The 27,522-nt window shown below is 42.6% G+C and overlaps 1 protein-coding gene across 1 annotated transcript in view; it reads right to left on the bottom strand.

The window, feature by feature from the left end:
- The window catches only part of DMXL2 (Dmx like 2), an 81,435-nt gene that overhangs the window by 34,770 nt on the left and 19,143 nt on the right, over nt 1-27,522 (bottom strand). Inside the window, 18 exon segments of the mRNA XM_087941888.1 lie at nt 362-1,410; nt 2,578-2,842; nt 6,049-6,244; nt 6,449-6,546; nt 7,380-7,549; nt 7,681-7,791; nt 8,611-10,287; nt 11,216-11,443; nt 12,164-12,283; nt 13,629-13,746; nt 15,275-15,364; nt 16,398-16,519; nt 18,108-18,804; nt 20,449-20,720; nt 21,825-22,052; nt 23,773-23,947; nt 25,100-25,289; nt 25,419-25,597. Coding sequence (XP_087798014.1) covers nt 362-1,410; nt 2,578-2,842; nt 6,049-6,244; nt 6,449-6,546; nt 7,380-7,549; nt 7,681-7,791; nt 8,611-10,287; nt 11,216-11,443; nt 12,164-12,283; nt 13,629-13,746; nt 15,275-15,364; nt 16,398-16,519; nt 18,108-18,804; nt 20,449-20,720; nt 21,825-22,052; nt 23,773-23,947; nt 25,100-25,289; nt 25,419-25,597 — 5,985 coding nt within the window.

Raw genomic sequence — 27,522 nt, 5'->3', positions numbered from 1 at the left:
CACAGTGCTTTTACAGCCCTCTCTAAGCAGTTTACAGAGTCGGCCTCTTGCCCACAACCACCTGGGTCCTCATTTTACCGACCTCGGAAGGATGGAAGGCTGAGTCAACCTTGAGCCTGGTGGGAATTTGAACTGCCAAATTGCAGGCAGCCAGCAGGCAGCAGAAGTAGCCTGTAATACTGCACTCTAACCACTGCGCCACAGAGACTCCTGCTAAAATGGTCCAAAGTCACTTTCTTCAGTGCTGTTGTAACTTTGAACGGTGACTAAATGAATAAATGTAAGCTGGGCACTACTTGCATAAGGGGTTTCAATGCAGAAATGTAGCGATGATGCTACATCCTCAGGTGAGCCTTCTTACCTGCTGAGATTCCTGTAACAAGAACTTCAGCTCCATTCTGACGGAAGCCAGGCCGCCCCCCTGTGCCCCGTGAAGGCTGCAATAGCTTAGGAAAACCCGGAGAAGCGCCTGGTTTTTCTGCAGCCACCATTTCCGCCGCTCTGCGTGCTCTCGCTTGCTTTGCAGCCGCCGCCGCTCGACCTGATGCCACTCGTAGGAGCCCGACGGCATCTTCTCCCCCATCTCTGGGTGGCCCAAGAGATCCCCGCTGACTTGGCTCTCGGCTTGGCCGTCGTCTTTGCCCTGGGTTGCCTCGTGGTTGCAAATTTCGTGCAAGGCGGCGATTTCTTTCTCCAGCCAGTTGTACAACTGGAACCGGAGCTTCCCGCCATCTACTTCGTAGCCAGTGGCCAACGTTCTCAACTCTGTCATGAGGATTTTTAGGCAGGCCCGGAACTTGAGCTGTTCGGCAATCACGTCAACCTCCGTTTTGTCGATTTCACCTTCCTCACCTTGACTGGGGTCAGGACTTTTGACCTCTTGTTCTTTACTTTCTAGGTCGTTCATCATCAAACCTTTCTCTTCTTCCTCATCAAGTAAACTGCTTTGGTCATTCCCCCAGTCTAGTTTCAGAGGTTCATCTTCAAAGGTTATCAATGGTTTGCTCCAGTCAACCAGGGAGGAAGCTTCCGTAGTGCCCACCGGCTGCGACCAATCTGCCGTGCTGCCTTTGTCTAACACATTTGGGTCTGCCTTCAGACCATTCTGCATTAGTGGAGTGGGTTCTCCTTTCTTGGCTGTAAGTGTGGACTTGCTTCTTATTTTGGGAAGCTTTGAAAGCACTTCCAGAGCCAGGACAGGGCAACCGACTTTGAAATGAGCATTTGCAGTGGTGAAGAAGAGTTTTCGTTCAATGAGATTAATTTTGTCCACAAAACTTTTATCCGCTTGCAACCCCAATGTTGCTAATGTCCCATCGGGCGAGCAGAAATTCCTTCGGATGAGCAAAGGGTGGGTACGCAGATAGTTGTAGAAACTGAACACCACGGGGTTGCAGGATTTGACAATAACTAGGGAAAATGGAAACAAATGGCCGTTGAGGCTTACATTGAACATCTGTCACATCAAATTTGGCAGCTTAGTGGACCCTTTGAAAAATACCTGTGGGTCCAAGTCAAGAAAGGCACCAAAGGTGTTTTTTTTTCCCCCAAAGATCGCTGGACTGGTTTTTTTAAATTATTTTTTCTCCTTTGAAAAACATTTTGCTTCACATCCAAGAAGCTTCATTGGTTTCTGGTGGGAATGGAAATAGTTAGAATGAAGAAGCTTCTTGAATGAGAAGCAAAATATTTTCAAAGAAAAAAAAACCAAGAAAGTCCAGTTGCCTTTTGGGTCAACCAGGACCTAGATTGGGGTGTCAAACTCAAGGCCCATAGAGGCGTTCTGGTCTACCCAGTGCAAAGATGAAAGATCAGGCCAGCCTGGCTTCGGTCCAATCTACCCAATGCAAAGAGGAAACTTGTCAGACATTTGGGGAGTAGGGTCAAGCTGGCCATGCCCACCCAGTTGGCCACACTCAACCAGTCAGCCACACCTACCTAGCCCCCCAAGGTCAACCACAGCTCTGATGTGGCTCTCAATGAAATTGAGTTTGACATCCCCTGACCTAGATGATTGAGGCTCTCCACAGAATGTTATTTGTTGGCTTTGAAGCTGCTACAAGTTCTCTGTGTGATCTATGGCAGATGGGTGGCTAGTTGGTTAATTACACACTCTTGCAATTTCTGGTAGATCTTGCAAAGCTGCTGATATGTAAGTCTTCACCCAAATGAATCTAGAGTCGATTAAGACACATTTTTCTGAACACATTTATGAATGAACGTATTCAGAAGATCCCCAACAATCTCCTCTGAAGTGACCCGTAATTACGTAAATCTGAATGACTTTGTACAAAGCAATAGCAAAGTTAACCACATTAAGGGTGCTGATAAACATACTACGTGACTACTAGCATCTTGTGCAACAAATACATCTTTAGAAGAGAATATTTCTGGCTCACAATTGAACTCTGGAGCCCTTGTTGCTCTCTGTCTGAACTTGGTTGCCCTGATGATGTTACTTAGTTGGATAATGAAACGCCTGCAAGAAACCAACCAAGCTCAGAGACCGCCAAAGACTCCACAATTCTATCTTTCTACATTGCCTATTCAAGCCTGAGCTTTTCGACATTTCTTCACCTGGATTTTCATCTTCTTCTTTGGGGGTTTGTTCCAGTAAGGTGTCAAGGGCTCTTGTGTACTCTTTCATTACCCAGTAGGCCAGACTTCTCAGGAAAGGATCTGGATGCAAATTTGTGCAACAGAACCCAGTTCCATCTTTCTTACAGCCCAAAATTTTTTCATAAAGAATGGCTGTGTAGGCGGAGGAGATTTCAAACTCAGACTCATACAAGCGAGCAATTATTAAAGCCAGCTGGATGTCTTCCATCTTCTCAAGACATACCTGTGGGTGGGAAGGGAAACACAGACAAGGTCTCCTATATTTCATGTAGTTTATTTATATTTATATATATAAAAACAAAATTATAACACCCCTTCCGGTTTGACAGGCTTCGGAGGCAGCAGGAATTCGCGTTTGTGCGCGATCCCTGCTGCGCTCGCTGCTGGAGTGCCTTCGATCCAATTGGATTAGGAGGCTATAGTTATCCTGTAGGGATAGCTGAAGAGAGGGGAGATCCGGGCAGGGGTCGGGGGATATCACACATCCCCTTCCCAGCCGGCTTAACTCCCTTTTCCAAAGGTGGTGGAGCGACAGTCAGCAATGGCCGTCACAAAGAACCTCTCAGCCGGACAAGTTAGGTGCTGGAGGAAGTGAAGACAGAGAAAGCTTTTGGCTGAACCGGGACGACAATTAACATCTGAATACCCTGGAACTTTGGCTTTTTAAGTGATATAGAAGACCGTTAAGCTGCGGTGGAAAGTAAAGGAAAGTTTTTTTCTCCTCACTTTCCTTCCCACGGAGACAGCAGATGGAAATCGGAAATACCCTCTTTGGCAGCAGAAGGTACTAACTTTCAAAATTGAAGCCAAGGGGACATTAGATTTCTAAACACTGATATTTAAAAATTTAAATCTTTTTGCTTTAAGTGGGAAGGAAGAGAGATAAATGATTTATACTAATGTTTGTTGAAGGAGACTGCTTGGAGTTTTATAAGATTAGAGATTAAATCGCAATAAAACTTCAAAAAAAATGCCTTGGAATTGTGTAATTGAATTTTGCCCCAGGAAGAGAAAGTAGAAGAAAGTGAAACAGACTGTGCTGATTGTACTGATTTTGATTGCTTGATGACTTTGGGACCTTAACTATCTTTTGAAAGACTAAGAAAACATTTGGATTGTCTAAAAAAAAAATTTCTTTCACAATGGTATCTGTTGAAGAACTGAAAATGCAATTTGAAAGATTAAGAGAAGAGGAAGAGGAAGGCAAAGGTTCTTTTGGATCTATCCTTTGCTTTTTAGAAATGGCGATTTCTGCTTACCAGGAAATGCAACAAGAAAAAGGCTGGGATGATGATGAAGAAGCCATCTTTAATGGACATATGATTTTAAAAAAGGGTAAAAAGGAGAAGAAAATGAAGAATTTAAGTTCTAAAAAAACAACCAAGAAAGGGAAAAGTAAGGTGAAAAATCGATACAATTATAGAAAGCAACAGAAAAGAGGAATACAACAGAGAGGGAGATTAAAAGTTGGAGATTGAGAGAGGTGGGGGTAAAAAGGTTAGATTTGACAAGGAAGGAAGGGATAAAGTGAAGGGAAGTTATAAAGGCTTAAAACAAGATGTTAATAAACAATTTTTTTCAGAGATAAAGAGTAAAACATAATCTAAAAGAGATTCTGCAAAAGTACATAAGATTGTATTTTAGTATTTGTATTTGAAATATGTGTTAATAGAATACTGTAGGGATTGTGTAATTAATGTGTAATTAGTTTAATTAACTAATTTGTTATGGAACACTATTTTTAATATACTATAAGATCATTATGTTTTATATTTTAAAATGTTATGTAGAATGTACTAAGCAGAATCAGAATAGAAACTATGTATTATTTTAAGTGTTAAATTTTGGGGAAAATAGAAAGGTGTCATACTTCAACCAGTCACTACAGGAAAAAGTTTGTGTTAAAGAGAAAGATAAATGGATAATTGAAAAAGAACGGACAAAAGATACAAGTGTAATGATTTAAATTGAGATTAATAAATAAAATAGAATTAAGAGAGTGAAAAGAGGGGAGAAGATATATGCAAAATATAGAATTTTAAATAAGATATGAAATAGTATATAAGCTGAGCATGAATTTGATTTACGTCTGTACAAAAAGTTATAACCGGGGTTAAGCTGCTTTCTAAAAAGAAGTTTTATGTTTTTATGTTATGTGTTTTGTTAGTCTGTGTTTGTTCATTGAGGAGTAATGATGTTGGATAAGAACATATGAAATAGTAATAATATGAAATATAGTAATATGAAATACATGAAAGTATAAGTTTAATGAATAAAATTGAACAGAAATAAAGGAAGAAACAGTGAGAAGATGGAAAACAGTAATAAGATATGAAGTTGAATATATAAGATGCATATTAAATTGTGTGTGGAAACGTGATAATTTAGAACTATATAGTACTTAAATGAGATGTCTTATTTGTTTTGTTAAGTAGTTGTTAGAAAAGATGTTTTATGTTCTTATGTCTTATGTTTTGTTTGTGTACTCTCTTTGAAAATTAATAAAATTTGTTTAAAAAAAAAAATTATAACACCGAAGCCAACATTAAACTAAGAGCAGTGATAAACAAAAGGAAGTCTCCATTTGATGATCCACTAACACACTCTCCATCTATCTGTTCATCCATACACCCACACATACCCATCTGCCCATCCATACAACTCTCTCACCTGTCTCTCCATCCATCAATAAACCCACCCATCCATCCATGTCCATTGACACACCTATCTGTTCATCCTTCTACCCACACTCACATCTGTTTGTTCGTCCATCCATCCATCCATCCATCCATCCATCCATCCATCCATCCATCCATCCATCCACAGACCTACACATCCCTCTGTCTGTCCAACACACTCTCCCATTTGTTCATCCATCCAACAAACCAACCATTGGTTCATCAGTCCATTGACAAAATCACCCATAGACCATCAGTCCATCCATATATGCACTTATCAGTCTGTCTGTCCATCCATGCAGCTAAGCACCACCTGTCTGTTTGTCCATCAACACACTTGCCTGCCCATCATCCATGCATCCATTCATCCATGCATCCATTCATCAGTCCACTGACAAAATCATCCATCTATCCATCGACGCACCTAACCATGCATCTATTCATCCACACAGTCACCTACCAATCCATCCATCCATCCATGCACACACTTATCAGTCTGTCTGTCTATCCATGCAGCCAACCACCCATCTTTCCGTTGGTCCATCAACACACTCACTATCCGCGCAGCCAACCACCACATCCTTTCCTGACCACTGATCCCCATTCAACACACCCACACCTATCCATCCTTCCATCTACACAACTATTCACCCACCCATCCACCTGTCCGCTGCCCATCCATCCATCCACCCACCCACCCACCACCCACCCTCCCTCCCTCTGAACTCACACTGTACTTTTGAACCCATACCTCAATGGCATCCTTTAATGATCAATCCAAGCTAATATATCCTAAAAAAAAAGCTATAATGACTACCGGCTGCTCAAAGCGCTTGTGTTTTGTTTCACCCAGGAGGGCGAAGGCATTTTTCAGGGCAGCTTTGCGCCATCTGTCCTCACTGAAATTATGGCTGAAGAACTGGGTCATTTTCTCATCATGCTGGGAACTGCAGGAAAAAACATCACGCTGCATTTTGAGCCCCCACAGTAGATATCCATTGACTGCACCAAACTGAGCGGGATTTACCTCTAAGTAAACACACCCTGGGTTACGCCGCTGTTAGCATCCAAAAGCTAAGAGTTTCTGTCGTTCTGCAGAAGCCTCTTCTAAACCATGCCTTACCCTGGACCAATTTCCTTGCCTCACTTACCGAAATAATCCCCAGACAACAGCCTTCTTCTTCATTGCAAGATAAAAAAGAGCAGCATCCAATGCATCGTTATTCCTCTGGAAGGCAGCTTTCGCAACCTGTTTGTGTTGAACAGAAGGGTACACAGTGTCATCGTCATGCAGTGTCACTCAGGGCAGGACACCACTGTACAATGTACAGGTATTTGAAAAATACCCTGATTCCATCTCCTCCGGGAAAACCGTTCACAATCTATAGTTGGTATCAGCTGAGGGATTATTTGTCTGACATCTGCAACAAGGTTATTGTAGGCACCAAGATGGCGGAATAATGAAATATCTCTATGAGATGGGTTGGGCTGAGAGAGAATGACTGACCCAGCTGGCTTTCATGCCTAAGGCAGGACTAGAACTCTCAGTCTCCTAGTGATTGGCCCAAAGTCAACCAACTGGCTCTCATGCCTAAGGAGGACTAGAGCTCCTAGACTTCTGATGATTGGCCCAAAGTCATTCAGTTGGCTTTCATGCCTAAGGCAGGACTAGAACTCTCAGTCTCCTAGTGATTGGCCCAAAGTCAACCAACTGGCTCTCATGCCTAAGGAGGACTAGAGCTCCTAGACTTCTGATGATTGGCCCAAAGTCATTCAGTTGGCTTTCATGCCTAAGGCAGGACTACAACTCTCAGTCTCCTAGTGATTGGCCCAAAGTCAACCAACTGGCTCTCATGCCTAAGGAGGACTAGAGCTCCTAGACTTCTGATGATTGGCCCAAAGTCATTCAGTTGGCTTTCATGCCTAAGGCAAGACTAGAACTCCCAATCTCCTGGTGATTGGCCCCAAATCACCCAACTGGCTTTCATGCCTAAAGTGGCGCTAGAATTCCCAGTCTCCTGGTTTCTACCCTGGTGTCTTAACCACCAGACCAAGCTGGCTCTATATACTAGCTCTGATTACCTTTTCCATGCATCGTCGAAGCGTGTTGATGTTCCTGACCCACCAGCCTATCCCCATGGCTCTTAGCTCAGACCACTGGGGGTCTCCTCTTTGAATGGCAGGAATCGTATTGATCAGTTCTTCCTCTGCTTCTGAATGAAATGCCCAAGCAAAGTGGCACGTTGAAACCCCTGCACAACGATCAAAAGAAATCTGTTTCCATTTTTCAAAATATAATCGTGTTAATTCTTTAAAAGTATATAGAAGGAATAAATTCATATTTTTTCTTATTTATTACTTTTGTTACATTCTAAAATATTACCTTGATGAAGTAACTGGACGCGATATAAAGGTGGAAGGGATGTTAAAAGGCAGGTGTGTAAGCGCATGGCTAGTAGATACCTCAGACCACACTCATCTAAAGTGTCTCTCCCTGGAAGAGCAAACCAAGTATTTTACTACGGTGCAAACAAACAACATTCTGTACACTTTGTGAAAGGATCATCTAAAATATGTAATATCTATGGACCCCTCACATCCTGGACATAAATTGTTTCAACTCCTTCCCTCAAAATGACACGATAGAGCACTGCACACCAGAACAACTAGGCACAAGGACAGTTTTTTCCTGAATGCCATCAGTCTGCTAAACAACTAATTCCCACAACACTGTCAAACTACTTAGTAAGACTGTATTACTATTCTTCTTCTCATCCTTCCTATTACCTATCTCTTCCTACTTATGGCTATAACCGTGTTGCTTGTATCTTTACAATTTATATTGTTTTATTTGTTTCCTAGTATGATTTGATTGCTCATTAGTAACCTATGCCTATCATTAAGTGTTGTATCTTATGTTTCTTAATGAATATATTTTTATTTTTTTCTTATGTCCACTGGAGCCTATGGACCAAAGACAAATTTCTTGTGTGTCCAATCACACTTGGCCAGTAAAGTCTGTTCTGTTCTGTTCTGTTCCATTCTATTCCATTCCATTCTCCTTTCTCCTCCTCCCTATTCTATCCTATTCTATCCTATCCCATCCCATCCCATCCCATCCCATCCCATCCCATCCCATCCCATATTCTATTCTATTCTATTCTATTCTATTCTATTCTATTCTATTCTATTCTATTCTATTCTATTCTATTCTATTCTATTCTATTCTATTCTATTCTATTCTATTCTATTCTATTCCATTCCATTCCATTCCATTCCATTCCATTCCATTCCGATTAGACCACTTATTTACCTGAGTAGTGCTTGTCTCGGTTTTCATCCAGCTCAGTACTTGTGGTGGCCACAGTGTCTGCTAGGGCTACCAAGAACATTTGCTCCAGCCGAGTCAGTCCAGGCAAACTTGAGTGCATTAAATGGCTTGACAGGACACTGGCATGTTCTTGGCCAAAGTACGTTGGACCGTATTGGGAAAGGTTAATCACTTTGGATTTATGTTCCCTTCTCTCTGGCTCGAAATCAATGAAGTCATCGGTTGTGACCTGCTGGACCTGGAAAAGATCAGAGTATTGATCCTCAGCCTTCCTCTTCCTATGATGTTCCAGGTCTTTGGTTTGTTTAGGAGCTTCCTCTATTTTGTAGGTAGAGTCTTGGTCCGCTGCCAGCAAGGCGTACAACGGTAACGGTGGGATGGAATCGATTTCTGTGTAATCCCGTGTGCCTTCTTTCCCGGTGGTGACCGCATCCTTTGCTGTGCTACCACTCACGCTGATGGTGCGGGAGAGATGGCGCTTGGAGCCCCCACCGGCCGATTCTGGGTCTTTCACGATAGCGACTTCGCCTGCGATGCATTTTACAAGGTGGGAGAGAATAGCTTTCGCCCTGCGGACTTTCCCCAAGTCCATCAGCTCTAGAAGCTGGGTGGGATGATACTGGGGCAGAGTTGGCGAAAGCACGAAAGCTGCTTCGAAGAGCCCGCCATCTTGAATGACGGTGGGGGTTCCGAAGACATCATCCACCATGCCCGCACCGTCAATGATGCTGGCTTTTTTGGCTAGCAAGCTAGCCTTGAGTGGGTCTGTAATGTGGGAATCATCACGGGGAAAACCATTGCTTTCTGCATTCCTAGATTTTAGGACGTGCTTCCACTGGGCATAGACATGCATTTCACAGTCCATTCCCACCACCAGGATGCCATCTCTCACCCAAGAAAGGGAAACGGGCAAGGACGGGGTGCCATCGACTGAAGACACCAAATCAATGGATCTCAGAAGGATCCATCTGGACTTGATGCCTTGCTTGATGCTCCCGCCGAGCGGTAAGGTAATGACCGCCAGACCATCTTTGCTGCTGGTTTGTTCTGTCACAATTCCCGAGACACGTCCGTACATGAATATATTTGCACCAACCCCGACTGTAAGTATATGTGAACCATCTTCCTTGGAAACCCAGTCTAAGTGGACCAGGTGCTTGATGTTTGGGATAAGGTTCCGGTCTTTGTTCAAAAAGATTTCGGATTTACTGTAGACAAATAAGTTGCTGTCTACGCTAACCCTGGAATCCAGGACGCTCCCGACTTTAACGAGGTCATCCAGATGGATGGTCTGTTCCAAAACCCATTCCGATCCTCCAGTGGACTCGCACTCAAAGATACACACGTGCATAGAAAATTCTTTGGAAACAACTCCACTCGGCTGAATGGGTTGCTTGTAGGCTACGGCCAAGCGGCCAGTGTAAGAGCAGCTAACTGCAACTGGTCTCCCCACAATGCAAACGGTGCTGGTGGCATCTTCTTGCTCATCGTTCATCAAAGGCCATTTTTTCCAGGAATAGCTTTCTTTTGACCCACCTTGGCCATTTTCTGTAGTCTCTAGGGAACACCTCCAGAATCGAACTCTATTGTCTGAACAGGACGTCACCAACAAATAAGGGGCCAGACAGACAGGATAGATGGAGGAGGAGCTCAGGTGCCCTGAATTAAATCAGATAATTGTTAGGATTAGGAACAACAGTTGCATGAACACAAACTTCAAAGCAAGTCTATTGTCAGGCGTGAACAATCAGACTGACCCATGCATGTAGAGTTCAAACTAGCTACTTTATTGTTTTGTGCCTATTCTACAGGAATCTCTACAGAGTCATGAATGCAAACTTCAAAGGAAATCTATTGTCAGGCGTGAGCAACCAGACTGATCCACGCATGTAGAGTTCAAACTAGCTACTTTATTGTTTTGTGCCTATTCTACAGGAATCTCTCCAGAGTGGTAGCTATATAAGTGTCGAGTCCGAAATTGACATATGTGTAGCCATTTTATTTAGCTCTATATTCTAATCATATATTCCTTTTCTTTCTATCTCTTTGCTGGTAAAGGGGGGAGGGTTTTGGGCTCGCCACATTCCTAAGGTGGGAGGAGTGGTTAGATAGTGAGGATTGTTTTGGCTAGGTGACTTCCCTTCCCGTGGGGACAGGTCCCTGCTGAGACCTGGAGGTGGAGATTGATGACACCAGGCAACATTGATTTACTCCTATTGGGGAATGTGACTTTTGGGAGGTTGTTTCTAATTTCCAATATTATGTGGTGTAATCCTGGTGTCAGATCCGGAATTACAACAGACGTTGCCAATTTGATGCTTACCTAAATAAAAGAAATTTGTTTTGGAAGATGGACTTTGCTTATTTCTTTTTGAATGGGTTTCATGACTTGGAAACCTGACAATAAGTTTATATAGTTATTTTATATATAAATGGCTAAATGTATTCATTTAAAACATTTATATACCCCCCTCATTTTATAATAAACTTGGGATGGCTCCCAATCTATTTGCATAATTTGCTAGTAATAACAAGGGCCCATCCACAAAGGGTATCACTAATTAGTTTGTCCAGCCTCCTATTTTACCTGCAGAAGGAGTAGCTCGTACCACCTCCACCCCAGGGGGCAGATCCAAGGGGCAACTGTAAACCAGGCTGGAGCTCAGTATAAGTTTACTAGCCGTCTGAAGGTTAGCCACCGATGAAGAACGCAGCATCGGCATGGTGCCAGGTGAAGTTTCTGGAGAAGAATCAGCCATTGGCTGCCCAGGAACAGTTAACTGGTGTCCCAACGAATGAACATCAACAGAGGATCCTTTCAAGAAGCATAACGGACAAACCATGTTAATGGAATGAAGACAGACTGTTTTTATTTTATTTTATTTTTAAATTAAACATTCAAGGCATATGTGAACAGATCAAAACAAAGTCATTTTATGTTATGGGTTTTTAACGGTCTGCAAACATACTTTAGGGATGAGCTTCTGGACTTTCCATCTCTATGTTTAGGACTAAGCCTCCTCACACCGTAGGAGATGATGAGGCAAAGCTTGAGGGAAGGATCAAGCATGTCATTTGTCTTGAATACTTTTGTGCCCAGAAGACATCTAAGTCTAGCTCACCTTGAATTGCATTAGCTCTTATCTACCGCCAACCCGCTCTGACTGTTAATAGTTCAGATTCTTGTAGAGAGTATCTTAGCATGCTATAAATGTATGCATTTGAACCGCTTTGACTCCTGATTTCCTGTGCATGACATGCACCATGTTCAATGGGACTTATTCCTGATATATGTGCTTAAGATCACAATCAAGGTAATCAAATTCCATAGGTGCACAGGTACAATCTGACTTGAGTTAATGACCATTCCGTTATAGCCTACGAGCTCTTCAGCAGTCTGATCTGACTTAACAGCAGGGTAAGGGATCTTTTTTTCCAGATCAGAAACAGTATAAAAGTGGTTAAACAGGTGAACACACCTACAGTTACAGAGATCATGAAATCAACTGTATTAATCTGCAAGAGCTTCACTCACCTAAACATGCTTGGACAGACTTAAGGTGCAAATGCCACATGTTAAGAATTGAGCAGCCATTGGTGTCCTTCTCAATTACAATTAGATAGAACTTTTCAGAGAAGGGTGGAGGCCGATAGCCTGTTGAGAAATAAAACGTACTGCACAGTTGATATTGCAATAAAAAATAAACATTGTGCCATCTCACAAGAATAGATATCCTTCCTTCTCTCTCTCTCTCTCTCTCTCTCTCTCTCTCTCTCTCTCTCTCTCTCTATCTATCTATCTATCTATCTATCTATCTCACAAGAGCATCACAGTAGTGGGCATTCTCTGGTTGAGCCTGCAGTGATCATAAAGAAGGCAAGCACGTGGCTATTTACTCTGCTAAACTTCTCTGAAATTGGCTTGGTTGAAACCTGAAATAACCAGGAACTACTGGATTATGGCTTGGCCAGATGGTGACTCTCCCCCTAAAAGCAGTCTAATCAAATCCTGCTTGCGCTGCCTTTGTTATGCGTATGAAAGAGAACACAGTTCCCATCCTGTACATACATCTACTCTCTACTCGCACAAAAAATCTCCACAGACGGTTCTCATTCTGGCCATTCATATTTCGAATTGTTACCATCAGGGAGACGTTATAGGTGTCTTAAAATGAGGACTAATAGACTGAGAAACAGTTTCTTTTCCAAGGCAATAATTGTCTTGAATCAAACAGTACATTTGTAATTTAGTTCGATATATAAAGTGGCATTTTTAAACTATAACTATTATTATTATTATTATACTTTTTAAATACTGTGTAGTGTGATTGTGATGTGGTGTTTGGGGCACTGTGTTGGAGTAGCTTTCAAATTTCATTGTATTTTGAATGCAGTGACAATAAAGGTATTCTATTCTATTCTAGAGTAGAGATTCATCTGAGATTGCAACCCTACCCAACCAACCATGTCATGTATTTCATGACTGAATGAGACTTTGATCCATAACCAAGTTCCAAATCCTCATTCTCCTTTCCTTCATTACAACGGCTCAGCAGTTGGTTGGACAGCCATTTTTTTTTAATCGGTCATCATTAAATCTCATATAATGCTTCCATCAGATTGCTAGTCTTCACACCTCATATCAAGCCACAGACTGGAAACCAGATTAGAGTTTAGCATTGTATATATATATTTTCTTTTAAAGACCCTGCAATCTCTTGCATCAGGGTGGAATCTGTTACTGAATGGAGCTGAGCATTTACTGGCCAGATGCCCTTCCTGATGCCTACATGGAGCTCACAGCAAATATATTTTCTCTTTGTGCCCAGAGAGAGAAATATCTACCACTACCTAGGATTGAACTCGCTGCCTTCTGATTGTGAGGTGAGAACTTTACCTCTAGACCACCACTCTGCTCACTTTAGCATTATGTATAAACCCCATCATTCTGAAAAGCCAGGTTTACAGATACAATTAGCTTACAAAAAGCATCACAAGACCTGTAGAAGGTTGGAAAAATATCTCCGTTTCCTTCCGCTCCACCTCTTCCTTCTTCAGCTTGTACCCCAAAATGAAATCTTCTTGAAAGACATGAAGTAATTGTGTGTTGGACCCACACTGGAAGCAGAGTCAAGAAAATATAAGCAAATTAGAACTTTCCAAGTAATTATTTACAGTGCTATTCAAGGTATTAGGCATTTTGGCATATGAGCTTTACACAAATAAGTCAGTCTATCATTGAACACAAGGCTCTTCAAACTTGGCAGCTTTAAGACTTGTGGACTTCCACTCCCAGAATTCCTGAGCTAACATGACTGCAGGAGGAATTCTGGGAGTGGAAGTCCACAAGTCTTAAAGCTGCCAAGTTTGAAGACCCCTGATTTAACATGTCAATGGAGATTCTCAGTCACCCAGATCATGGTTGTCCCAAAGATGCTTTTTCAAAAGGCAACTGGACTTTCTTTGTTTTTCCTTGAAGACGTTTCGCTTCTCATCCAAGAAGCTTCTTTATTTCTGATCCAAGAAGCTTCTTCAGTCAAAACTGAAGAAGCCTCTTAGATGAGAAGAGAAACACCATCAAGGAAAAACAAGTTCAGTTGCCTTTTGAAAAGGGATTATCATTTAACACTTTCATGCTCAGGTAATGGAATTCCCCAAGGTATGAAAAAGGAACAAATTGCAGAATATCTTTATACCAAGATATTTTACTGTTTGTTTCTTCTTGAAGCACCCCTTACAATTACTATGAGAAGATTCAGGGCAAATAAAAGGCAGACATTTCTTTACATTTTGCGTAGTTGAGCCATCTAAGTTTCTGTCCTTGGATCTAAGGATGGTCACCAATTAAGATGGATTTTTAAAAAAATTAAATACTTTTTATTGAAATTAAGCTTGAACGTGGTGGTCTTTTTGACATATATCTCAGTCTTTACATTGTTATATGAACAAAATATCATCAAACAATACAAAAATATTTATATACAGCTATATACATATTTACATTTGCTCTTTGTATCGATTACTATCTTAGACATTATGTAGCAATACAATCTCTTCTTAAATTCTAGTTCACATTTTCTAGATTTCCTTTCATATCCCTCCATACATAACATTTTTCCCATACCGCATACAATTCTGAAGTGTCTAGCTCCTTCAATTCTAATGTCATACTATCTAGCTGAGTGCACTGAAAAAATTTTTCTATTACTGACTAAATGTTCGGTATTCCTTTTAACTTCCATGTTTGGGCAATTAATAATCTTGCAGCTGTAATAACACGAATGATTAGGTACCAATTTAGATGGTTTTAAAAGGGGTGGTAGGCGAACAGATTCATGGAGAACTTGGTGGTGCTGTGGTTAGAATGCAGTACTGAAGGCTAACTCTACCCACTGCCAGCAGTTCGATCCTGACTGTCTCAAGGTTGACTCAGCTTCCATCCTTCCAAGGTCAGTAAAATGAGATTGTTGGGGATCATATGCTGACATTGTAAACCACCCAGAAAGTACTGTAAAAAGCTACGGAGCGGTATACAAGAGCTATTGCTATTTAATTGCTTCTAATACTGGCTGTCAGGTACCTCTAGAATCTTAAGAAGTAAAACTTAAGATTTGTTGTCTACGCTACAAATAGGTAAGTGATTTACCTGGTCAGTTATGACATCCAGCTCAATAATGCATCCTGGCCGAGCTGTGGACTGCTGGCTTACAATGTTGAACACTTCTCCGATCAGTTTCTAAAACAGGAAACATGAGCAAAGCCAGCACCGTCAAATACTTTAAATAATATTGGTAAACAACAGCTTCAAGTCTGAATCTACATTGGGAGTAAAATAAAGCAGAGCTGAGTAGGATACAGGTACCCCTCGACTTAAAACCATCCGTTGAACCATCGGTTGACATTACAACATTGAGGAAGGTGACTTAAAACCAGGGGTGGGCTTCAAAAATTTTAGCAAAGGGTTTTCTGCCTAGTTGCTGGGTGGGCGTGGCCATGGTGGGCGTGGCCTAATCAGCCTCCTGCACCATGGCTGAGGGGAGGGGAGCATTTTTGCCCTTCCTGGGCTCTGGAGGCTTTCCTCGAATCTCCGGGAGAGGGCGAAAATGGCCTCCCCGGGCTCTGGAGGCTCTCTAGAAGCCAGAAACAGGCCCATTTCCGGCCTTCTTAAACTTCTGGGAGGTTGCTTTTTGCCCTCCCGCGCCCTGCACTTAACCTGCATCCAAAACGGGTCATGTAGGGTGGAGTGGAGTGGTCAGCCGGGAGTGGGATTTGGGGGTTGCTCCGAACTGCCCAGAATCTTAGCTAGGGGCTCTCCCAAACCTCTGCGAACCCCCAGCGGCCCACCCCTGCTTAAAACCAGTCCTCACACTTAAGATGCCACAGCAGCCTCATTGTCACGTGATCAAAATTAGATGCGGCAGCCATGATTTGTTTATGAGGGTTGCAGCAACCCTGGGATTACAATGATCTCTATTTGTGACCTTCTCAGCGGGCTTCCGACAAGTGAAGTCAACAGGGGAGAGCCGGATTTTGGGCAACGATCCTGTGATTGACTTAACAACTGCCACGATTCACTTAACAACCGTGGTTAAAAAAAAGTCTGGAAAATTGGGCCCCTCTCACGTAACTGCTGCCTTGCTTAGCAACAGAAATTCTGGTTTCAAGTACGGTTATAAGTCGAGAGCTACCTGTGCTATACAGTAGAGTAGAATAGAGACTAGAGAGTCGAAGTCAAGTCATATCAAATCAAATCAGCCCATGAAACTTACAGAGGCTCCGGGATCACTGAGTTCATCTAACAGCTTCCGAGCATCGACCACAGCTTGATACAGCCTCAAGTTCTTCCCGTCGGACGCCACGAAGCAGGCGCTGGCCGAATTGCAGTATGTCCCTAATTCAAGAACAAGTTAGCGTCGAGTAAGAGCCGTGCAGTTCAATGATTATTATTAGACAAGCTGTTGGTTATTTCCTACCCTGTGGAAAGTGAAAACCCCCAAAGATCTAATTGCAAAAGGATAGCAGCCTTTTCCCTCCTTGCAATAAAAAAAAAAAAAACCAAAAATCAAACATCTGGTTTTAGAGAAAATAAAAACAAGGGTATGTCAGCTCCAGCATTTGAAACCTTCAAGGACTGTTGTCATGGAATATGAGAATGAAAAGAGAGGAAAGGTCTAGGAAAAAAATAGAGAAGAGAGTGAGGAGTTCCCACAGTTTAAAGTTAGAAGAAGAAACTTAGGAAGGACCTGCTGTGATATATTAAGGAGTTCAAAGTAGCAGTGGGAAGTTTTGTACTTTTAGACCTGCAAGATTCTATTGTAGCCTTACAATAAATCAGATTTAGCTTATCAGGTCGTATTTCCTGTCTGGTTTATCCAGGAGAGCTGACAGTTGTACAACTAGCATGTTAATCTCTCTTCTACATATACAGTTTAGGACTTTGTAACAGAATAACAAAGTTGGAGGTCTTCTAGTCCAACCCTTACTCAGGCAAGAAACCCTGTAACATTTCAGACAAATGCTTGCCTAATCCCTTCTTAAAAACCCTCCAGGGTTGGAGCACCCGCAACTTCTGAAGGCAAGTCGTTCCACTGGGTGTAGGAAAGGAGAAGGCTGGGCTCAAGGGCAGAGTTAAACACATCATCAGCTTGTAGTCCTTATGAAGCTACATGACACCTCAACCCTTCATAAATTCGGCTGATCTTTATTTAAGCACCAATTTGGCATGACTGTTACTAGATCAGATTCTGGTGTAGAAGTACCGGTACCATGTAAGGTGAAGGACCAGGGGAGACATGATAGCAGTCTTCCAATATTTGAGGGGATGCCACAGAGAGGAAGGGGTCAATCTATTTTCTAAAGCACCTGAAGGCCAGACAAGAAATAATGGATGGAAACTGAACAAGGAGAGATTCAACCTGGAAATAAGGATAAACTTTCTGACAGTGAGAACAATCAACCAATGAAGTGAAGTTGTCTTCGGGAGTTGTGGGAGCTTCATCACTTGAGACTTTCAAGAACAGACTGGACTGCCATTTGTCAGAAATGGTGTAGGGTCTCCTACTTGGGCAGGGGGTTGAACTAGATGACCTATAAGGTGCTTGAGCGGGGGCACCTGAAGGCCAGACAAGGAATAATGGATGGAAACTGGAGAGATTCAACCTGGAAATAAGGAGAACTTTCTGACAGTGAGAGCAATCAACCAATGAAGTGAAGTTGTCTTCGGAAGTTGTGGGAGCGTCATCACTGGAGGCTTTAAAGAAGAGATTGGACTGCATTTGTCAGAAATGGTGTAGGGTTTCCTGCTCGGGCAGGGGGTTGGACTAGATGACCTATAAGATCCCTCCCAACTCTGTTAATCTGTATCTAATAAACTTTTAGAGCTTTGCACTCAACTCCCGTTCTTGGTTACTTGCATGTGACAAAGGGAGAATGAACAGCCTTACTTCCTATGTAGGGAGAGATGAGATTATCGTACTGACCTAGACAATAGCTAGGGATAAGAGTTGGGAGCCAGGCCACGTTCGAGAAAGCAGAAGTATGGAGAGAATTAATGCGTGCCAGTTCCGATACTCCTCCCGTGTAGGACAAAGGCCCAATGGGATCCACTCGCCAAAGGATCAGCTCACTGTAGATCGCATCCGGGTTGTAGAACGTACGGGTGGCTGCATTTTGAAGGTGCTGCTTGGCGGGGGTCCTCAGAGTGGGACGCACGGGATCTGCCGATTTACTCGGTCCTTCCAAATCCCACGGGGCATCAACCTCGGGAGTCAGAAGAGCGTTGTGGTGGGACGAGGTCAGCAGCAGTGGGAGCACCGAATGGCAAGCCAGGTCATTGAGGTGGAACCGATGGCCGCAGTACCGAAACTTGTGAGTTACGGTGTGGACCGTGGTAAAGGTGGATTTGTCCGCGAAAGAAACGGCCCACTGGTTTAAAGAGCCGTCGATGTGTTTGGAGATCATCATGACGGTGGGAGCGGACAGGTTTCCACTGGACTGATCCTGGAATTTGCTGGGTCTACTTCCAGAAAGGCTGTCCGAAATGCTAGTTCTTTTCCACGCTGGGACACCACTGCTTTCCTTCGAGAAGGTTGGGCAGGCATACATCATGATATGTTTACTGAGGGAACTGGCGTCGCCTGACGGGAAGGCCACGGGAATCTGAGAAGAAAAGGATACCTAGAAAGAAGAGGAAGGAAATTTACCTGTTTTATTTATCGCATGGTGCATTTGCATCACATTTCGATGAAAACAAAAGGAGATTAAAAATACAAACTGCAAAATCTATCTATCTATCTATATAAAAGTGAAATATCACTCACGCATCATCACAAAATCTCCAGAACTGTAAAGCCTACAGACTTTTAATTTGGCACGTATCTTCCTCTTGGCTTCTAGGTGCTCGCTAAAAAAGGATTTTTTGAAATGACCATCAGAGCATTAGTATTTCCTATGTTATTATTATTAATATGCTCTGATGCTAAGGAGTTCTACTCCCCCTCCCCACTGAAAAGAAATCTCTTCCAAATGCAAAACACAAGCAGAGGAGAGAAGTTTCAGTTTCGGTTTTAGTTTCAGTTTCAGAGCACCAAGCAGCTTTAGTATAGAACAGTTGAGCTAAACCACGCCCAGGCTCCTTGCTGTCTCCTTCTTGCTCACACAGCGAATACTGTTTCAGTTTCCAAACAGCCCTCAACTCTCTCACACACCGACAGGAGGCTAGCCAGATGAATACCAATGGATGCTAGTAGGCAGAGGCAGATTTCCCCCCTTATTTTCCTCCACCAAAACTAACCCCAATCACATAGTTTCGTAGTGAAGCACAGGTATCCAGCTAGTCTAAAATATTATAAACCTATGTCTAGATTACATATATAAATTTTTGCTTCACTTGCATACCCAGGAAATCTCTATAATAGGCTCTGTTTTGGCACTCTGCCTCTATAGGTTGGATAGTTTGTTTTTTGGCCCCAAATCACAATTTGGCGATGGTATTTTGTCTCACTTATAGTGGGTGTCTGCATATGTACCACGGCCAGTGCAAATTTGGTTCAGTGTTGGGCATATCGCACGGGGCTAGTCAAATCCAACTGTTTTTTTTCAAGGTACAAGGCAAACTTTGACATTGTGGGACAATTTTCTATCCAATGTTTGCTTCCACACATTATCAGAACAAGATAGAAGAGGAATAGGGAGAGGAGAGGAGAGAAGATAATTCTTTATTGGTCAAGTATGACTGAACACACAAAGAATTTGTCTCCGGTGCATAAGCTCTCAGCGTAACAACATACAACAACGAGGTTCTAGATCATAAATCATAGTTACGATCATTCATCATAAGATACAAACAACAAATGATAAATCATCAGACACCAACAGGAGAAGATAGTAGCAAAGATGAGAAGGTGAGAAAGATGACAATAGCAATACAGCCTACTACATGAGTAAATTTCTTAGGCCTAAGACAGTGTTGGGGCAATGAAGCGTCCAGCAAAGTGATGGCCCAGGGGAAAAAAAAAACTGTCTTCGAGTCTAGAAAGAAGAAATACCCTCTTTTTTTAAAGAAAGAACAACCCTCAACATCAAACCCAACCACCTCTTTCCTGTGAATCGTATTTTTAAAAAATCCTATGAATTGTTAAATGCTAGGGCAAAACTAGAGGCGGCCGTTCAATGCATCATTGCTTTTAACCTGCACTTAGAAAAAAAAAATCAGTAAATAGCATCTGCGGGCAAGTGGACATCAAAGAGTAGACCACGGGTTTTAATACTCCCTTCCTCTTCTCTGAGTAGAGGAACGAAGGGCTTGGAAGATGCATCTACCTGGACTTGCCGAAAGATGCCTGGGCTGTATTCGTCTAGATGTTTCACGTGCCACACTAAAAAGGTCCCATCCACGGGGTGAATGGTGAAGAGCATATCTGGATTTTGGTTCCATTCTTTAAGCAGAATTTCAATCTTCCGGTCAAGCAAGACGGTAGGAAGAGGAACTGGTGAAGCAGCCGGAGAAAGGATTTTGGGACTTCCCTCCTTTTCTCCATCCTCATGATCTGAGGAGCCAGTCCCCGTTTCGGACTCTCTGTCCAGAGACAACTCTAGAAGAAAAGATCAAAAGATCAGGAGCCGTTGTGTTGCCTGATGTTGCGTTGCGAACAACGAAAAAGAAAGGAAGTGGGATACAAAATACCAGACTACCCTCATTCAGCATTTCCTATTCTGAGGACTGAGAACGAATTGCTACGAAAAAGGTTTAATAGAAGCTTCTGGGAGGGAATATATAGAAACAAGGACAATTTTGCCTAATTATTTCATTGACTTGCGAGAACTTGAGTTGGTTGATCATAAAAGTGCACCAAGGTCAGGAAATCTGAATACTTATTAAACATTTCTCACTTCATGTGGTCTTCAACTTACAATCCCGATTGAGCCCCAAATTTCGGTTGCTATGACCTTTCTTGCCACAATCGTTACAGTTCTTAAGTTAGTAACCTCATTGTTGAGTGAATTTGTCTTCCTCATTGAACTTTGCTTGCCAGGTTACAAAAGCTGACCATGTGACACGGCAACCGTCATAAATATGATTCTATTGTCCGGCGTCTGAATTTCAATCACATGACCATAGAGATGGTCTTGAGTGTGAAAAACAATCACGAAGCACTTTTGTCCGAGCTGTTGTAAACTTTGAACGGTTACGAAATGAACCATGTCAAGGACTACATGTACAACCAGATCAGAGGTGGTATTCAGCAGGTTCTGACCAGTTCTGGAGAACCGGTAGCAGAAGTTTTGAGACCTGGCAAATCCCACCTCTGACTGGCCCTGCCTCCATCTATTCTCTGCCTCCTGAGTCCCAGCTGATTGGCTGGGTCTTTTTTGGTTGCCCTGCGCAGGAGGACGGAGCTGAAAAGCAGGTTAGTGGGGTGGGGAGGGAATGGGGATTTTGCAATAAGCTTCCCCCAGGAATGGGGTGGTAATGAAGATTTTACAGTATTCTCCCCCTGTCACACCCACCAAGCCACACCCACTAAGACACACCACGCCCACTGGTAGTAAAAAATGTTTTAATCCCACTACTGAACCAAATGAACCGTGTCAAGGACTAGAAGTCAAAGCAATATTGTTAGTCAAGTGTAACCATCTTCATCCTCAGCTACAACTAACTCGGGTGGTTGAGGAAAAGAGACAAATCTGCAACTAACCATGATCAAGTTTCATGAGCAAGCCTCTCTCTTTCCCTTCGCCTCTCCTTTCAAACACATCTTCTTCCGCTCCTTTCATCTGCTGATCTGCCAGTTCTCGTAAGTGCTGCATAAATATTTCCGTGGAGGATGTAAAATGGAATTCCTTATTATTTAGCCAATGAACCACAAAGCCTTCACTGCCTTCGTCGAAATTAAAAGCAGTCTTCACCAAAGCCGGCGGAATATCTGAAGAAGGGACAGTTTGGGGTGGAAAAAAACCCAGATTGATTTAGACTTTTACGAAGTTATTGCATGTTTTTAGGCACTTGGGAAATGGGTTTCCTTACAAGGATGTTACAACAGCTCGGAACAGTTATCAACCATTTCCCCAGTGCCAAACCTGCTTTTAAGAGGAAATTAACACAAGCTATCAAATTCAACATCTGCAACTATTGTCCTCGGTCACTAGTTATTGAAACTGGGTGTATATAAGACATCTAGGTAGGGGAAGCCTACACATATATTTATTTGCAAAATGACAGAAGCAGCAAAGAGAGAAAGTGCATGTGTTTGAGTAATATTCTCCACCTCGCTCCCTGTTCCTCTTGTTCTTTTTTTTTCCTTCTGCAATTTTTTTAAAGTCATCCTGCTAAGAGTTTGCTCTGCACTCCAAGTCTAAAAGCAGAAGCTACTGCTAAACCGCAATTTGCAAATAATAACTAAAGACGGTCGGTTGAGACGCTGAGGAAATTATACAAGACAGGAGAAAGAATTTATATCCATATTATTATAAACTATACAATTTTATCTTTTAAGGCCATAAGCTGCACAGAGTTACCATGTGGCAAAATGGGCGACTAATAAGTGTTATAAGTAAAACAAATACATTTGTATAAATTAAGAGCCCCGGTGGCGCAGTGTTAGAATGCCGCACTGCATGCAACCTCTGCCCACCGCCAGAAGTTCAATCCTGACTGGCTTAAGGTTGACTCCGCCTTCCATCCTTCCAAGGCTGGTAAAACAAGGACCCAGATTGTTGGAGGAAATACGCGGACTCAGTAAACCGCTTAGAGAGGGCTGTAAAACACTATGATATATAAATCTAAGTACTATTCATCATCCCCTTTTAACAATCCCATAACCCCTTGCGGGGTGAAGTCTGGGCAACTGAATGGAGCTGAGTGTTTCCTGGCCAGATGCCCTTCCTGTCACCAATGTGGAGTTATATTCAGCAGATATATTCTCATTGTGCCCAGAGAGAGAAATATCTGCCTCTACCTAGGATCGAACTCACAGCCTCCCGATTGCGAGGTGACAGCTCCATTTCTAGGCCACCGCACCACTCTATATAAGTCTAAGAGCTGGTACTAAATTTAAAAGTCCATTGCAAAGTCTGAAGCACCACCAAGCCTGATCTTATACTGTAGAGAAAGCTAAATTCTTCTGCTTAGCGTACATAGAGTATAGAGAAAAGATTGACAAGCTTCTACTGTCAAACCCGAAACTGACCTACATGTAGCCATTTTAGTTAGGCTTAGTATATATTCTTTTTCTTACTTTGGCAGTTATGGGGGAAGGGTTTCAGGCTAGCTACATTCTTAAAGGGGGAGGAGTGGAGATAGAGAGAGTTGTTTAGGCTAGGTGATTCTTCTTCCCGTGGGAAAACGAGCTGTCCATGCTTAGGCCCCTTGAGGTGGAGATTTATGATATCAAGCAACGTTGAACTACTTCTATTGGAGAACGTGACTTTGGGGGGTTGCTTCTAACTTCTAATATTGTGGGGGTAATTCCGGGTTGTATCAGATCCAGGATTACCGCGGACTTTGTCAATTTGATGCTTTCCTAAAAATAAAAGAAATTGTCTTGGAAGATGGACTTTGTTCTTTTCTTTTTAAATGGATTTCAACACTTGGAAACCCGACATCTACTTTGTAGGATAGGCAGAAAATACAAATACAGAATTCACCAGTGTTGGGGTTAATGCTTGCAGCTATGTGGAAATGGCAGAGCGCATTAGCATGGTGAGAGATATGGCGCTGCACTTCATGGACTCCCAACTGGTTGGGTAAGTCTTCCGCATGAGTGATAAGCACCGAAGACCTTCGCTGACCCTTCCTCAGGTTTTTCAGATGATGGATTGTCTGAAGCAGAAGAAAAGAAGAGAAGATTAAAAAAAAAAAAGTATTTTTTAAAAAAAAGACCAGAACAAAACCCCATCAGGAAGGTCGTTTTAATCCAGAGTGAATATGCACTTCCGAAACATAAACCGGTTTTCTTGCTAAAATTGGGCTAAGCTAGCAACAGACAGAGAAGGTGTCACTAATGACTAGGGAGCAGTAGCTATGTGGCCTGGTGTCTTATCTTGTCCACCTTTTAGTTGGAGGTCACATCTTGGGGAAGGAAGGAAGTTACAAAGAAAGGAAGGAGGTTACAGAGGAAGGAAGGAAAAAAGGAAGAAAGGAAGTAAGGAAGTTACAGTGGAAGGAAGGAAGGAAAGAAGTTACAGCAGAAGGAAGGAAGAAAGGAAGGAAGTTTCAGAGGAAGGAAGGAAGGAAGGAAGGAAAGAAGTTACAGCAGAAGGAAGGAGGATAGAGAGGAAGGAAGGAAGTTACAGCAGAAGAAAGGAAGGAAGGAAGTTACATCAGAAGGAAGGAGGATACAGAGGAAGGAAGGAAGAAAGGAAGAAAGGAAGTTACAGCAGAAGGAAGAAAGGAAATTACAGTGGAAGGAAGGAAGAAAGAAGTTACAGCAGAAGGAAGAAAGGAAGGAAGTTTCAGAGGAAGGAAGGAAGTCACAGCAGAAGGAAGGAGGATAGAGAGGAAGGAAGGAAGTTACATCAGAAGGAAGGAAGAAAGGAAGGAAGTTACAGCAGAAGAAAGGAGGATACAGAGGAAGGAAGGAAGATAGGAAGTTACAGCAGAAGGAAGGAAGGAAGCTACAGAGAAAGGAGAGAAGGAAGGAAAGAAAGAAGGAAGGAAGGAAGTTACAGTGGAAGGAAGTTACAGCAGAAGGAAGGAAGGAAGCTACAGAGAAAGGAGAGAAGGAAGGAAAGAAAGAAGGAAGGAAGGAAGTTACAGTGGAAGGAAGTTATAGCAGAAGGAAGGAAGGAAGGAAGGAAGGAAGGAAGGAAGGAAGGAAGGAAGGAAGGAAGACAGACAGACAGACACATGGACAGACAGATACTTTAATAGATTCTGACATTGCTGATTTTGAATCTCTGCTACTGAGAGATGATGTTAATTCCAGATAAATAAAAGGGAGCATCTGACACCCAATTCTTTTGTTCATCATACTTCCAAAGCATGCTGAATGTTGTCTTTGTGCCTTCCTGAATGCGAGAAGCTGGTGCTGGAACCGATGCTTGACGTGCTGGTCTCACAGATCTGCTCTCCCAAAAGCGTATCTTCGGGCAACAACGTCTCCACCCACAGCCTGCAAACACCATCCTGACACGAAGTCAGGAGCACGTTGCAAACAGATCCCCTGAGGAGAACAAGCACAGAGAAAGACCACGTCAGATCGCCATCCGTGGCGGGTGTCAACTCATAAAATATGTCTCTGGTCTTTTAGAGTTGCATGCAGAAAGGAATGGTTTCCAAGGCTGACGCTAACCTGGGCATAAACTTGCTAGTGTGTCGCCATGAAAACCCCGTCACTGCCCGGGGATGCGAAAGGTAGACAAATGCAAAGTGGGTCGAGGCAGATGTTTTTTTGGTTTCATCTCCCTCTTGGGGACGTAGAGACGATTTCCAACCCATCATGGGATACCAGACTTTTAAGAGGCAGTCATCCTGAAGAAAACAAAATAGGGGAAAGGTCATTTGCACTTCGAAGTCTTGTGAGAGCTGTGTGGAAGCAACACTGCAAAGAGGCAGAAGAATGGAGACCAGCCTTCTTCTTGATGCTTTTAGTCGTTCAGCATCTCTCTTCATCCCAAAACAGGTGCTATATTGTAGGAGGAAAGGAAGAACAAGAGAAAACTTGGTGGGGTTATTTCCTCTGCGGCCCCATAGCAGGTCTAACTTATGGCGAAGCATGTTTAGATGAACAAATAGGTCATTGTTTTTGTGTCTGCTCTGTTGGAGTCCTTACATAGTGACAGCAAAGATTTTCCCCAGCATGACCTGTCCCATGTCTAGCTCTTTGGCTTTTCCAAGGGTTTCCATTGCCACTGTAACCAAATCTACCAAAGCACCTGAAGGCAGGACAAGAAGCAATGGGGAACAACTAATCAAGGAAAAAAACTATCTAGAACTAAGGAGAAGTTTCCTAACAGTTAGAGCAATTAATCAGTAGAACAACTTGCCTCCAGAGGTTGTAAATGCTCCAACACTGGAAGTTTTTAAGAAGAGATTAGATAACCATTTGTCTGAAGTGTTGTAGGGTTTCCTGCCTAAGCAGTGGGTTGGACTAGAAGACCTCCAAGGTCCCTTCCAACACTGTTATGCTGAATTCTGCATTCTATCCACCTTGCTGTCTCCTTCTCTTCCTCTTCTTCCTTTCACCCTCAGCTTCAGAATAGCTGTGTCTAAGAGTGTAGCCCTTGTTTGTCTGTATTTTTTTTTTAAATTAGAAGCAGGCTATGGTGCAACATGAGTGCTTTTGGCTTGCCGAAGCTTAAAGTACCCATTTCAAGTATTGGTGGTCCTTGGACATTTCCTTCAAACAAGTTCTGGCTTGTACCAGTGTTGACTTGCCATGCTGGTGCAGCCCCTGGAAAACCTTATACTCTCCAAACTTAAACCATTATTGGCAAATGACAATGTTCTAAAGCAGGGGTCTCCAACCTTGGCAACTTTAAGCCTGGAGGACTTCAACTCCCAGAATTCCCCAGCCAGCAAATCAAAGCTTTGCTGGCTGGGGAATTCTGGGAGTTGAAGTCCTCCAGGCTTAAAGTTGCCAAGGTTGGAGACCCCTGTTCTAAAGAACCTCTAGCTAATAAAGCAGACCCCCCAAACACAACAAAAGGAAAGTGCTTGCCTTCAAAAAGAACCTGACTAATCAAACGTGACTGGCAGACGGGAAGCGATCAGCCATTGGGCTCAACCTATTCTGGTTGTAGATAACAGACATGAAGAAACCACATCTAGGCAGATACAAATCAAGGGAGCCACAAATGATCTGCCACTAGTGGCTTCTCGGTGTTTGGTTCTCAATTGAACCATCTGAGAGGAAGGATCTGAGGAGGAAGGAAGTTCAGGAATTTGACTGATCATATATGTATCATGCATGGTTGCATTAGAATGCGTCAGGAAGTTCCCCATTCTCTTACAAAAAAGTGACTTCCTCTTCAAGCCAGAAGATCAATGTTTTGGCCTTATTAGTGGTCTTCTACATTTCACCATCGAGGGTCATTTTCTTTTACATTTTTTTTTGCATTGGAAAAAAAAAATCAAATTTACTTTTTTTTTTTTACATTTAAACCTGCATTATCTATCCAAGCTAATTGCCACAACCTCCAGGGTAAGTCAGATGAAGTGAGTAGCAGTAACAGCAATTAGAGTGGAAATGTTCTCTGGCCAAAGTAGAACTCGGCTCCCAAGAACATCCACTTGAGTTATTTAATCGCAACGCTTATGGGTTACCCATGAATGTTCGCATAGATGGAAAGAAAAAAGAAAGCATTGACTTCCTCCCTTTATATCAATAAGTTAAGGTACTCTATGGTGTAGTGGTAGAAAGTCACCAGCAGTTTTTCATTCATTTTACTGATCAC

This window comes from Pseudonaja textilis, chromosome 13 (genome assembly GCF_049901715.1).
Source record: "Pseudonaja textilis isolate UNSWEBS1 chromosome 13, rPseTex1.2, whole genome shotgun sequence".
NCBI lineage: Eukaryota > Metazoa > Chordata > Lepidosauria > Squamata > Elapidae > Pseudonaja > Pseudonaja textilis.
The sequence above is the reverse complement of the archived record's forward strand: the minus strand, read 5'-3'. Positions and strand labels throughout refer to the sequence as shown.